The sequence below is a fragment of the Phascolarctos cinereus genome, unplaced genomic scaffold (genome assembly GCF_003287225.1).
Source record: "Phascolarctos cinereus isolate Bilbo 61053 unplaced genomic scaffold, phaCin_HiC Scaffold_5;HRSCAF=322, whole genome shotgun sequence".
NCBI lineage: Eukaryota > Metazoa > Chordata > Mammalia > Diprotodontia > Phascolarctidae > Phascolarctos > Phascolarctos cinereus.
Genome location: NW_027555958.1, coordinates 52,781,986 through 52,797,339, shown reverse-complemented (window position 1 = coordinate 52,797,339; position 15,354 = coordinate 52,781,986). Strand labels below are relative to the sequence as shown.

Genomic DNA, 15,354 nt, shown 5'->3' with positions numbered 1-15,354 from the left:
GATTATGGTAGTAGTATAACAATAGAATTATTTAAACTGAAAAGTTTCAAGTAGAATCCTTATTAAGAATATTTTTAATAGGAAAAACTTTTAAGAGAAGCAAAAGAGAATATGGCCTTGCTCAAGGAGAAAAAGGATAAGGTAAAATTCTATTTTTCATAATTGATTTAATAACCAATCTATCTTCTGAGGGCTATTTTTGGACAAAAACCTAGAAGTTTTAGATAATACAAACTATTCCTTTTTTCTAAATCATGGGTTTTTTTACATCCATTTTTTAAAATTTGAGTTCTCAATTCTCTCCCTTACTTAAGCCCCTCCCTCATGCATTGATAAGGCAAGCAATATGATACCCACTATGCATGTGAAATAATATAAAACACTTTTTTAATTTAATTTTCATTTTTTAAGTTAACAAATGTATATTTTATTTCCTTAAAAAAAAAAAGGAAGAAACCACATAACTCATTACAAAAATGCATGGTCAAATAAATTCATTCCTACATTGGCTATGTCCAAAAATATATGTCTCATTTGGCGCCCTGAATCCAATGTCTTTTGTAGGAGGTGGGTATTATGCTCCATCATTTTTCTGGAATGTTGGTTGAGTTTTGTGTTGATCAGAGTTCTTAATAAGCTTAAAGTTGTTCACCTTTACAAAATTGTTGTATAAATCATTCTGTTGGCTTTACTCATTGTATTCTGCAGAAGTTCAAATAAGTCTACCTACTTTTCTCTGAAATTGTCTAATGTCATCATTTCTGCAACACAGGAGTATTCCATTACATTCATATGTCATAATTTATTCAGCTATTACCCAAATTATGGCATTCCCTTAATTTCCAGGATTTTTTTTCGCCTCTACAAAAATCACTTTTATAAATATTTTTGTACAGATGGGTCCTTTTCTTCTTCCTTTGATTTCTTTTGGGAAAGGAGGTGGTGGTAGAGACCAAGTAGTGGTATTGCTGGGCAAGTCACTTAACCTCAATTGCCTCCTCCACAAAGCTTTTTTGCTTCCCAACTACCTACAACCTTCAAATTATTAAGGTTTTTTCTTTGCTGTCTTGGCTGGCCATGAAATTTATCTTGCTTTGTGAGTGAAATGAATATACTTTAGATTATAGGTGTTTGTAATCTGGCCCCGTCCTACCTATACAGTCTTCTTACCCTTTACTCCCCTCAGAGTTGGATGTTATTTGCTCATAATCTAAAAGCCAATAATAGAATACAAGCTTGAACCCAGGCCTCCTGAGTGCCAATTCGATATTCTTTTTAGTAATTGCCTTTTTTAATTGAGTAAATACATCTTTGAAATAATTTTACTGATGATTTTAAGTGCTTTTATTATCCAATGTAGAAAATACAAACGTCTGTTTTGGCAATTCCTGAAACCAGCAAGTGGAAATTTGATTCTGAAATAGATTCTTCAAAAAATGCATCATTAAATTTCATGTCAGTTGATCATGTCCAATCAAAAGAAAAAGAAGAATCCTTTTGGACCCCTGCCAAAAAATCCTTATCTACACCATCATTAAAGGTTAGTTGCTTAATTTTTCAAAAAGATAACAATGTTATAGATGTTTGATACTTTAAAAAATCCTCTGGTGTTGGTAAGATTAATATCTATGCAATATTTCTATGCAGCTGTTGTTTTTTAGAACGATACTTAAAAATTAGCATTTTGGTTCCTTGTTTCTATTATTTGCTTCTTCTCACGTATTAGACAAGTCATTTAATATCCCCATCAATTTAAATATAATATTATATAATTAATTGAATTTATGAAAATTAGTAAACTACATTGCTTAGTCTCAGATTCAGTTTTTTACATTGGCCTGAATATGATAACCCTGATATTAAAGTAACCTTACATTTCAAGAAAAATTTTAAATTACTAAAATGCATTCTGTCATGGAAATCTTAGCTGTTATTGATTACCATGACTTACATCAACATAGACTAAATATGCTTATTTACAAAACATGTGATCTGGAGTAGTGAAATGAGCCTCGTTGCCTCTCCCTTTAAACCAGAGATACTTAAAATTAGTTTTCTAAATAATGATATTAGTTTACATTTATAGAGCCCCAAACACTTTACATGCAGTATCTCTTATGGTCCTCATGAGTCTAAATAGTATTCTTCTCAACTTGCAAATGCATTTGAAACAGGTTGAGTGATTTATTTAATGTCACACATCTACTAAATGATAGAGCTGAGAATTGAACCTGAATCTCAGAAGGTGAAATCCATTCAAATACCCTTTTCACATTACTTTTCTTCTACAATAAGACAAAAAAAGTCTTTACAGGATTATAACAACAACAGGGATTTAAGGGGATTTCATCACCCCTATTTAGTCCATCCACCTGATTTTTCCTTAATGGCATTATTTCTTGGACTTTTTGAGATCCACCATTTATCAAAGGTATGCAGTAGTAGTTGACGAAGAAGCAGTATCTGTTACTGAGGTGTCACTTGTCTTAGAAGGAGCTAGCTGCTTGTCTACTATGGAATCCTCCATATGCTCACAATTCATGCAATAGTAGATAGCAAGTCTTACTTGACCATTTTAATTTTCTTTAATAACTCTTATTTTGTATTTGGGGTCAATATGGTATTGTTTGGAAATGATGAGTATATTAAAATAAGGTACTTCTATATATAAAACATATTGCATAGTTTTAAGGTCAGAAATTGAAGTATAATAAAACTGTTGCTCACTTTAAATTTTTTGAATCATTAAATATGTATTATATATTACATAATAAACTACTGTAGAACTCTCCCCTCCCCCAACACGCAGTTCTCCCAACTGCTGGAAAGTTAGCTTCCCAGAGGGCATTGAATGTTACTTCTCCCCTTAGGATCCTAGGAATAATCCTGAGAGGCTGGGTTCCTCTAATTTTGTTGTGTACGTGCCTCGATATGGTAGGTTCCTCATTAATTATCAGCCAGGATTAATTAGCTTTTAGAAAATGACATTTACTAAAGTAGTACAGTAAAATTGGATGGCACAAAACATTGCCCCCAAAAAGCCGGGGGCACACTCTCTCACAAGTAACCACAAAAGTCATAGGAAGATTGGATTTAAATTTAGTGCGGTGATAGTGAGGCACACTTGTTGTCATAAGGCAACCCATGATGTCAAAGGATAAATTAATAATTCCTGATTACTGGAAGTACTTTCTTGATTCCAAAGTTGTCTTTTTTTTTTTTCTGGTTCAAGGGATCACAAGCTTTAAAGCTGCTTTGTCCCTTGGATAGTTGTCTTTCAGCATTTGTATTTGTCTGTGTTTGTCCTTGGTATATCTCTGCTCAGGTCTGGTTGTGTTGTCTTCTTTTGGTCCCTTCTCTCCAATGATAGATATGGTTAGTGGAAGAAGAGTAAAATCTTTCACTTCTGGAATAGACTCCTCTGGATTGAGTTCATTGAAGAACTATTTTATGAATAGGTTCAGTAAGTGCAATTGATCCTCTGGGGCAGTCGTATCATTTTCTTTTTTGACTTAAAGAGATCACAGGGAACAAACAATCTGATAACACATTTAAAACTTCATTAAGTTGATTGATTGGATTAAAGAAGGAGTCTCACCTTTATACTATGATAAACCAGTACCTAAATCTTTTCTTGAAAGTAATTCTAGTTTTTATACTTTTCAGATCACTAGAGAAACATTTGGTAATGTATTGTTATTCTCTGCTTAATCTATTTTTCTGGATATGTTAAGTCCTGAGGGAAGCACATTGATTCTTTAATATATGAAGATAATAGTTTCCATATTTCCTAATATTTGAATTCATTACATAATACTGAAGACTAGATCCTTACCTCGCAAAATTTAGAAAGAAAATATATGATGAAGTTGATTTTTTCATCCCATGGCAGTATTCACTGTCACTTTCTGGTTCATATCCTGAAAATTCCCTTTTATATTTAATGTGGTTATTAGATTCACACTGATTCCTTCTTTACAATGATGACTTCATGTTAATTTTAAAGTTTTTTAGTCCATATTTCTTAATTGAAAGATAACTTTTTCTAGGAAGTTTTCAAAACTTGCATTGCTAGATATATCAAGAGAAAATTTTTGTCTATAAATTCTTTTTTTAGGTAAATATTTGCACAGAGACTTTTTAATTACCAGAGAACAAAAACTGCCTTTGGGAAAAGTTATTTTAATCTTATCATGTTATATATATATATACTTATCATTGTAATTTTTTCATTTCTTATGTAAAGGCATACACTGTGAAGACACCAACAAAAATGAAAATACTGCAGAGTGAAAAGAAGAATCCATACAAGGAAGGAACAATTAGAAAAAGAAAAATGCTATTTGAATTTGATACAAATTCAGATACTTCAGATCACATTGACCTTTTGGTAAACATATTACTAAGATATGGGATTTCTTGTACTGCATTTTTAAAAAAATTATTTGCATTTATAGCATTATTAATAACACAGCTATCATTATTATATTGAAAGTCAGTTGGATCTTGGTATAATGTACCTCTTTATTATACAGATTTAATATGAATTAAAAATGCAACATGGCAGCTAAAAAAACTGATATAAACTGCATCAATTGATGCATGGTGTCAGAATAAGAAAGGTGGCAATTCTTTGGAATCTCATCCTGGTTGGACTATATCTAGAGTAATTTAATTCTGATAGCTACATTTTGGGAAGGACACCAATAAGCGTTTAGTAGAACAAAACGCAGCACTCTTTGAACAGATAGTTCCCATGCATATGTCAGAAATTAAATAAGGTTTCTTAAAGGATATGATGGAAGTGAGGCAAATAGAGGTTAAGGGATTTGCCTAAGATCACACAGCTAGTAAGTATCTGAGGCCAGATTTTAACGCAGATCTTCCAAGCCCAGTGCTCTATCCACTGTACCACCTAGCTGCATATAAGGAAAAACAAGCTATATGTAATGGAAACTCCCATTTTCATGTGAAATCTTTTCTTGTTCTAATCTGTAAATGGAAATGCTAGTTTTATTCGGTGTTTGTTAAATTCAGAACAATTTTTAAGTGCTTTGTAAACCTTAAAATGCAATGGGAAAAAGAAAAAAAGGAAAGATTGCGAGATTAGCTTTAATTAGTAGGAATAACTCTTTTTCTGTGACCAAAAGGAAGGAGGAGGGATTTGCTGATTATATAGAAGTTTTGAATAATGCAGGAAAGCAGCTTAGGTACCCCCATTTTGATGGTTTTAGTCTTATGTTATAATTTATCTCAATTTTTGATGGACTATATTTCTGAAATATAAAACATAATGCAGTTTTATCTATGTTATACAACCTTCTCTAGAATATATTGAATAAGATTCAAACTTTAAGTGTTAAAAATATGAGATTTATGGTTTGAGGGTTTTTAAACTAGATTATCTCTGAGGTGAATATATAATAGAATTTTAAGAATATAATATAATAAATTTAATACTGATTATGATAGCACAAAAAAGGAAACATTTTTGAAATTTTGATTTCTATTTCATTATCTTTTGTTTAAGAGCATGGTTTCAGATGAAGACGCATTTCAAAAACTACACAAGGGTTATCCTCAAGCTTCTTATCAAAGTGTCACAACACCAAAGAAGGTAAAATTATGGGTTTTAATTCAGAAACCAGATTTTAAAAGTTGGACTTATCATTCATCAAACAGAAACATATTTGTGATTTTATTTTTGTTCTAGAATCACAGACCTTTATCCTTAACAACTCCAGGATCAGCATTGAAATTTGCAGCTATGAGAAAAATGCGAGAAGGTGGCTGGGCTGCAGTTTCTAAAATGGACAGGAAAAAAAAAATAAAGGAAGCAGAAAAGTTATTTACTTAAAATTTAGTTACATAGTTGAATTAAGTGGTGTAATAACATAAAATTTGTTACCATAGATTTTATTCTTCTTTTTTTGATAGTTTATAATTTTCTATTTAGGCTGTAGGTTTTCTAGAAATAGTTTTAAGTTTATTTTGCATTTGCATAAAGGATTCATTTCTTTAATTTTCCTCTGCTATATTTTAGGCTCAAATGTAAATAATTGCATGTTACTTGAAAAGTTATAACTGTAGTGAAGTTGTTGAATGCTATTGCTATTATCTTGATTCAGATTATCATTGCTAAATGTTTTTAAAGAAGATTGTTAACTGAAATTTACTGTTGATTTTTGTTTCAAACAGCATTTATTTTTAAGCTCCACTATGAAACCATTTTGGCCATAAATAAATAGTTCTTATTGGCCTGGTGAGGTCAGCCAAACAGTTAATCTAACCCTTTTGAGAATAGCATTCTGGTTAAAGCTTTGACACATTAGTACAAAGTTAGTTATTGAAATATTATTTTGTCATGTACAAAAATCTCTCACATAAATAATCTCTATATAATTATATACACAAAAATCTTTCATATAATAATTTTTATTTTTAGATATTTCTGAGAGAATTTTGTGTATATGCAAGGATTCTGAATTCTCTTTTCCCTCTGTGCTATTTCACTTAATGATCTCATCAGCTTCCATGAATTCAAGTATCATCTCTATACTAATGATTCTCAAATCTACTTTCCCAGCCCTAATCTCTCTGCTGATCTCTAGTTCCTGTCTTTAACTGCCTATTAGATATCTCAGACTAGATGTCCTAAACATCTTGAATGCAATGTGACCAAAACTGAAATCATTATCTGTTGAGGGCACCTACTACTTTTCAGGGCACCACCATCATGCCAGTACCCCAGGCTCACAATGAAGGTGTCATCCTCCACTCCTCACTCTCACTCACTTCCCATATTCAATCTATTGATAAAGCCTGTCAATTTTACTTTCATAATATCTCTGGCATGTGTCCCCTTGCCTTCCTTTTACACTACTATCCTGCTGCAGGCTCTCAGCACCTAAAACTTGTACTACTGCAACAGTCTGCTAGTTGGGCTCCCTGCTACAAATCTCTCCCTACTCTAGTCCATTTTCCATTAAACTGTCAGTAATTTTTCTAAAGGACATATATGACTATGTTACCCTCCCACCTCAGTAAAATGTAGTAGCTCCTTATCACCTCCAGGATCAAATATAAACTCTTATGGTTAAGCGTTCAAAGCCCTGGTAACCTGCGCCCTTCCTCTGGCTTTCTAGTCTTCTTACACCTTACAACCCTCCTTGATATCTAAGATCCACTAAACTCCATCCTTCTCCAGGCTCTAGGCATTTTTCCTGGCCATCCCCATGTTTGGAACGCTTTCCCTCCTCAGGCTTTCCTCCTCAGGTTTAAACTCCTAGCTTTTCTTCAGGTCCCAGTGTAAATCCCACCTTTTACAGAACAGCTTTCCTGATCCCCCTTATTTCTGATGCTTTCTTTCTGTTCATTATTTCTAATTTGTCCTGTATAGAGCTTGTTAGTACATAGTTGTTGGAGTGTTGTCTCCTGCATTAGATTGTGAGCTCCTTGAGAGCAGGGACTGCCTTATCTTTCTTCGATTTCCCAGTGCTGAAGACAATTCTTGGCATGTAGTAGGCACCTAATAAATGTTTATTGACTGACAGTAATTGGCTAATATTCTGGTTTCTGACTTTGTTGCCTTTTGTTTCTGAAAGAGTATTTTGTTCATTTCAATTCAGTTTGAATTCATCAAACATTTTTGTGTATTCATTTTCAGTCATGTCCAACTCTTTATTGACCCCACTTGTCTGTTGTTGTTGTTGTTGCTGTTGTTGTTTGTTTGTTTGTTTTTGTAGAGATACTGGAGTGGTTTGCTATTTCCTTCTCCAGCTCATTTTACGGATGAGGAAACAGGCAAATAACAAGGTTAAGTGACTTGTCCAGGGTCACACAATTAGTAAGTGTGTGAGGCCAGATTTGAACTCAGGAAGAGGAGTCTTTCTGACTTCAGGACTGGCTTTCTATCCTCTGTGCCACTTAGCTGTCCCTCATCAAACATTAACTTCTATTATATTCAACACAAAGAGGCAGTGTGGTCATACCAGAGTCTGTGTCAGGACCACTTGGATTCAAGTCCTGTCTCTGATGCATGCTGGCTGTATCATATGACACTGGCCAAGTCACTTAACCTTCTTCATCTGCTGCTTGGTTTTGACTTCATGAACATAATGTCCCTGTGATAGTTACCCTCCAGTGGTCCCCCCTCTCCTCTCCCTTCTTAACTTCCTTTTGCATGATGTCTTCCCCCATTAGACTTCAACCTCTTTGAGAAAGGACTATATTTTTCTTATTTTTATCCCTTTGCTAAGCACTATGCCTGTTACATAGAAACAGTTTAATAAATATTTAGTGACTATTGGCCTAACTCTCAGTGCCCCTAGGCAACTCTAAGTCTACAGTTGTAGAACAGATGCTGATCTGCATAGGTAAAAAGACTTCACTCACTGGGAAATCCCTACACTGATAAAATCGTAGGTACAGACAAAACAAAGTTCAAGACACTGCTAGATGCTAGGGATACAAAGACAAAACAATCCTTACTCATAATGAATTTATGTTCTGTAGGAGTGGAATATAAAACATGTATACAGATCAGTAAATAAAGGTAATTTGAGGAGAGGAGGGAAAGAGCATTAACAGCTAGAAGGATTAAGGAAGGCTTCAAAGAGGAGGTGGTATCTGATTTGAAGTTTGAAGACAGGCAGGCAAAAATTTTGAGAGAAAGTGCATCCAAGGCTTAAAGGTTTGGATGTGGGATGGGCATGGGGATAGCTTGTGAAAATACATGAAGATGGGAGAAAGAATGTTGAATTCAGCAAAAACTAGTTTCCCAGTTTGGCTGGAATGTGGAATATCCAAAAGGGAACAATGTGAAATAAGACTGGAAAAACTGATTGGAAGGTAATAGGGGCTTATTGAAAAGTTTTTAGAAGGGGAATGATATGGTCAGACCTATGATTTTTGGTAGCTCTGTGGAGGATAGACTGAGAATGAGAGAAATAGGAATCAGGGAGATTAAGAGGCTATGATAATATGCCAGGTGAAATTGTTGAGGTTCTAAATTAGGGTAGTGGCTTGTATATGGAGAAAAGGGGACATGCAAGGGATGTTATGGCAGAATCAACAAGATATGACAACTCATTCAATATGGGGGTATAAGGATGGGGAGGGAAGCATAAAGGATTATTCCAAAGCTATGAACCTGGGTGACTGAGAGAATGGTAGGGAAGTTTAGAGGAAGGACTGGGTTAGATTAGAGGGACATTTTGAGTTTGAGTTGCTGAGGGTGTATTTAGATGGAGATGTCCAGTAGGAACTTGGTGATGAAGGACTAGAGCTCAGAAGAGAGATTAGAGATTACTATGTATTTAGAAGTCATTTCTGCAGAGATGATAATTAAAGCTGTGGGAGCTGATGAAATCAATGAGAGTATGGAGGCAGTAGAGGCTCTAGGCAGAACCTTGGAAAGACACTCATGCTTAGTGGATGGGTTATGATGAACCAGCAAAAGGAAATAAAGGGGAACAATCATTTATGTAGGAGAAGCAGGAGATAGTAATGTTATGGAAACCAGGGGCAGAAAGAGTATATAGGAGAAGTAAGTGGTGACCATGAAGTGCTGCAGAGGACAAAGAGATAGAAGTTTACAAAAAAAGCTATTGGACTAGCAGTTAGAATATTGGTGACTTTGGAGAGAACAGCTTCAGTAAGGTGGTTGGGTTAGAAATAAGATTCTAAGGGGTTGAGAAAAGATTGAGTGGTGAGGAAGTGGAGGCATCAGGAATAGAGTGGTGAGATGTCAAACACTCTGGCCCAAACCAGATTAAAATGTATCTCAGAAATATTTAACAAAATAAATAAAAACATAATCAAATATAGATAACATCACATCTTAACGCTAAGTTGATATGTAGCCCATAGGCAACCTTATGTATGCATTAATAGACCCATTCTTTTTGAGTCATACACCACTGGTGTGGAGACTTTTGGAACTAGGCACTGAAAAAAAAAGGAGAGCTATAGAATAATAGCTTGAGGTACTGAATAATTAGTAGTCCTGATTATGGAATATTAGTATATAAAATGGTACATTTAAAATATTTTTATTAAAATAAAATTAGTTGAAGTCATCTAGGTTTCTAAGATCAATTAATTCAGTGTAGAATAGTAGGAAAAGCCCTGGATTTGGTGTCAATAGATCTAAATTCAAATCCCATTTGTGCTACTTACTACTTGTATGACTTTGGACAAATATTTAACCCCTCTAGGGTTAAATTTTTTTCTCATCTGTAAAATGGAGGGGTGGGCTAGCTGTCTTTGAAGCTTTCTTCCAGCTCCACATCCATGGTTCTATGATCTCTAAAGTTCCTTTTAATTTTAAATCCTTTGATCCAGCATTGGCTCTGGAGTGAGGGAACCAGGGTCAAATACTGTCTGATGCTGTCTGTGTGGACAAGTTACTTAACTTCCTTCCTGGGCCTCAGTTTCCTTAATTGCAAACTGAGAAGATTGGACTGAGAAAGGACTTCAAGGTCCTTTCCAGGTCTTGATCTATGACCCTATCACACACACACATTTACACACATATACATATATGCACACACATAGAGAGAGGGAGGATATATGTGTGTATATATATATATATATACACACACACACACACATATACATACATACACACATATACATATACATATATGTACAAACCATTCCTAACTCTTCCGTATTGACTAGAACAATCTGTTCTTTGACAACCAAGCCCAGAACAAACTTTATGACTAGTAGGAGGCAATGTTACATAATGGAAAGAGCACTGAAGTCAGAAAATTGAAGTTCAAGTCTGTGATCATAGGTAAGGCATCTAAACCTTGTGCTTCAGCAGTTTCCACATCTGTAAAATGTCTATAATAATGCTGTTTTACTATCCACTTCATGGGGTTTTTATGAAGAAAGTTCTCTATATAAATGTGAGTGGTTATTGTCTTAATTTCTCGATCTTTTAGTAAAATCAGAGCCTTCTAATCTCACCTAAATTAATCTGCATGGATTCTTGCTTGCACTGATGTGCGTTTGCTCGCTTTCTGGTGATTGTCCTTTATAAAATAATCCTTGTTGGGAAGGAGAAGCTAGATTATTTTAACTGTTATTCTCCAAGTCTGGGGCAGAACTAATCCTAGTAACCAAGGAAAGTGGCTTTTATCCTGACCCCCAAAAGAATTGCTTCCCTAAAGAAATTGAAGGAATTAGAATAGGCAAAGAAGAAACAAAGCTATCACTCTTTGCAGATGATATGAGAGAATCAAGTGAAAAACTACTTGAAATAATAACAACTTTAGCAAAGTTGCAGGCTATAAAATAAACCCACATAAATCATCAGCATTTCTATATATTACCAACAAAGCCCAACAGCAAGAGATAGAAAGAGAAATTCCATTTAAACTTACTGTAGACATTATAAAATATTTAGGAGTCTACATACCGAAACAAACCCAGGAACTATATGAACACAATTACAAAACACTTTTCACACAAATAATGTCAGATCTAAATAATTGTAAAAACATCAGTTGCTCATGGGTAGGCTGAGCTAAATAAAAATGACAATTCTACCTAAGCTAATTTACTTATTCAGTGCCATACCAATGAAACTACCAAAAATTATTTTATAGAGCTAGAAAAAATAATAACAAGATTCATTTGAAAGAATGAAAGGTCCAGAATATCCAGGGAACTAATGAAAAGGAATGCTAGGGAAAGTGGCCTAAATGTTTCAGATCTTAAATTGTATTATAAAGTAGCAATCATCAAAACTACTTGGTACTGGCTAAGAAATAGAGTGGTGGATCAGTGGAATAGGTTAGGTACATAAGACACAGTCGTCAATGACTATAGTAATCTACTGTTTGATAAACCCAAAGACCCCTGATTCTGGGATAAGAACTCACTGTTTGACAAAAACTTCTGGGAAAACTGGAAAAGAGTTGTCAGAAACTAGGCATAGACCAAAATCTTATACCACATACCAAAATAAAGTTAAAATGGGTTCATGACTGAGGTATAAAGGCTGATACCGTAAGCAAACTGGGAGAGCAAGGAATAGTTCATCTGTCAGATTTATGGAGAACAGAAGAATTTATGATCAAACTGGAGATAGAGAACATTATGAAATGCAAAATAGATAATTTTGATTACATAAAATTGAAAAGTTTTTGCAGAAAGCCAATGCAACTAAGATTAGGAGGGAAGCAGAAAACTGGGAAATAATTTTTACAACCAGTCTCTCTGATAAGGGCCTCATTTCTAAAATACATAGAGAACTAAGTCAAATTTATAAGAATACAAGCCATTCCCCAACTGATAAATGGTCAAGGGACATGGACAGTTCTCAGATGAAGAAATTAAAGCCATCCATAGTCATATGAAAAAATGCTCTAAATCACTCTTGATTAGAGAAATGCAAATCAAAACAACTCTGAGGTATCATATCACACCTATCAGATTAGCCAACATGACAAAACAGGAAAATGATACATGTTGGAGATGTGAGAAAACCAGAACACATTGCTGGTGGAGTTGTGAACTGATCCAACCATTTTGGAGAGCAATTTGGAACTATGCCCAAAGGGCTATAAAAATGTGCATACTCCTTGACCCAGCAATTTTACTTCTAGAGCTGTATCCCAAAGAGATCATAAAAATGGGAGAAGGACCCACATATACAAAAATATTTATAGCAGCTCTTTTCGTGGTGACAAAGAATTGGAAGTTGAGGGGATACCCATCAACTGGAGAGTGGCTGAACAAGTTGTGGCATATGAATGTAATGGAATACTATTGTGCTATAAGAAATGATGAGCAGGCAGACTTCAGAAAAGCCTGGAAAGACTTGTGTGGTCTGATGCTGAGTGAAGTGAGCAGAACCAGGAGGACATTGTACATAGTAGCAGTCATGTTGTGCGATGACTAACTTTGATAGACTTAGCCCTTCTCAGCAATGCAAGGCTCTCCAAACTCATGATGAAAAATGCTATCCATATACAGAGAAAGAATTTGAATGTAGATCAAAGCATACTATTTGCTCTTTTTTTCCCTTCTGTTTTGTTTCTTCTTTCTTGTGGTTCCTCCTATTGATTCTAATTCTTCCTTACAACATGACTAATGTGAAAATATGTTTAATAGGAATGTATATGTAGAGCCTATATCAAATTGCATGCTGTCTTGGGAAAAGAGGTGGGGAGGGAAGAGGAGAAAAATTGTAAATTCAGAAGTGTATGGAAGTGATTGTTGAAAACTAAAAATAAATTAATTAAAAATAAAAATAAAATAAAAGAATTGCTGTCCTAAACTTCAAATATCTACTGTGCAATTTATAAATGTAATTCAAATCTGTTAATCTTCTTGAAAATAGAAGAATGAGGGCAAGAGTGCCCAGTTACTTCTGTCCTCCTACTCCCCATAAAGGTGGAAATCCACTTTCTTCAAAGGTGATGGAATGCCTTTATATTTATGTGTAAACCCTTATTACACACTAGCCACCCAGGACTTTGTTACATAGTTGTATGTTACCACATTTTGTGTTCAATCCTCTTTTTCTGCTGTTTTGTATAGGGAAATGCTTGTTTTATTTAGTGGTGGTAAATTATTATGTTAAATAGTAATAGTAATTACTACATTAAATAGTAAAATATTAATTAAATAGCAGTTATTATAGAATTATATTAATCTATTGATTCCATAGTTTATAATTACGTTAAATTTAACTTATATTTTTAAAAAATCTAACATAACAGAAACTCAGTGTCACATGCAATCTTCTTTTTTTGTTGTTCTATGGAATTATTCATGTTTATTGATGTTTTTCAAATTCATAATAAAAATAAAATATTTTTTTTTAGAAAGAGAATAGCTTGGGACACTGACAGCTTTAAGTGACTTGACTAGGGTAAGACAGACAGAGATAAGGCTTGAACCCACATCCTCTAGGTTTCAAAGCTATGCTGTCTATTTACTATGTCATCCTCTATCTTTTCCATAAGATTGGGTGAAGAAGTAGATTGAGTGTCACAAGAAATTGTGTGAAGAAATGAGATACAATGCAAAATGTAAAATACCAAAAAGTCTAAGGAGGTTTTATACAAATTGCAAACTTTTGTTTATATTATATATGGGGAAACATGTTTTTTTTTTCCCCTGACAGGGAAAATAAAGTAGCTCAGTGCCATACTACTATTGTTCATTCATGTCCAACTCTTTGTAACCCCGTTTGGGGTTTTCTTAGCAAAGATAATGGAGTAGTTTGCCGTTTCTTTCGCCAGCTCATTTTATAGATGAGGAACTGAGGCAGGGAAAGGTTAAGTGACTTGGCCAGGGGTCACATAGCTAATAAATGTCTGAAGCTGGATTTGAGCTCTAGAACATGAGTCTTTCTGATTCACTGCGCCACCTAGCTGCCCAGTAGAGTGACTTAAATCCAGAAGTTGTATTGATATTGTTTGAGAAATGCTATATTTCAAATTCCATGGGAAAATGAATTTAATTTCTTCAAAGAAGTTATAAATCAAGAACACAGTAAAATGATGAATAAATTGAAAATCATAAAAATAATGTTGAAGAAGTGATGTGTGTGTGTGTGTGTGTGTGTGTGTGTGTGTGTGTGTGTGTGCGTGTAAAGAATGAAAGTCAGCAAGGTAACATCCAGGTACCTCTCCCCATGGAGCCTCCCCCTAGAATGATATCCCAAGTTCTATGTGTGGGTGTGGGTATGTGTTTGCATCCACTTACAACCATAGATCCTAAGCCCCCATCACTGTATTTCTTTTATCAAATGGAGGATATAAACATATTAAACATTTGTTCTACACAAACTACTGTGTAGGTTTTGAGATACAAATACAGCAACGAAAATCTATGCTTAATACCAACACATGAACCTAGAGTATGCTAGAAAGGTAAATTTGAGCATTTAGAATGGGCTGTTTGATGATGTGGTGCTAACATTCTAATAGGAGGAGAAGGAACACAGCAACTTAAAATCTTCAAAGGGTACTGAGGGAGTGAAATAAGGAAAACAGTGATCCTGTTGGCAGATTGGTATTATTCTAAGAGCTCATGGAGGAAAAAGAGAAAGGGGAGTCGAAAGTGGTCTATTAGTATAAAAGGTAAGAAAAAGGATGTTGCACTCGCCATTTCTTATAATTGAACTGCATAAGAAAAATATACAAATATGAAAGTATGTAAACAAAAGGAATGAAGGGAGTAGGCCTCAAATGAACCTCAATCTCATTTAAAATGAACAATGGAGATCTGAATACACACACACACACACACACACACACATGCATGCATGCATGAACACAGTTGGATGTAGAAATACATCAAATCCAGGCCAGCTTTAGCCCATTGAAT

At 34.5% G+C, this 15,354-nt stretch overlaps 1 protein-coding gene across 3 annotated transcripts in view; it reads left to right on the top strand.

The window, feature by feature from the left end:
- The window catches only part of SYCP1 (synaptonemal complex protein 1), a 78,637-nt gene extending 71,090 nt beyond the window's left edge, over positions 1 to 7,547 (top strand). For all 3 annotated transcript variants that reach the window (XM_021002453.2, XM_021002477.2, XM_021002448.2), the window contains 5 exons: positions 82 to 141; positions 1,361 to 1,540; positions 4,247 to 4,390; positions 5,531 to 5,617; positions 5,714 to 7,547. In XM_021002453.2, coding sequence (XP_020858112.1) covers positions 82 to 141; positions 1,361 to 1,540; positions 4,247 to 4,390; positions 5,531 to 5,617; positions 5,714 to 5,857 — 615 coding nt within the window. In that variant the 3' untranslated portion in view covers positions 5,858 to 7,547. The remainder of the gene's footprint in view (positions 1 to 81; positions 142 to 1,360; positions 1,541 to 4,246; positions 4,391 to 5,530; positions 5,618 to 5,713) is intronic.
- Positions 7,548 to 15,354: the final 7,807 nt, after the last annotated feature.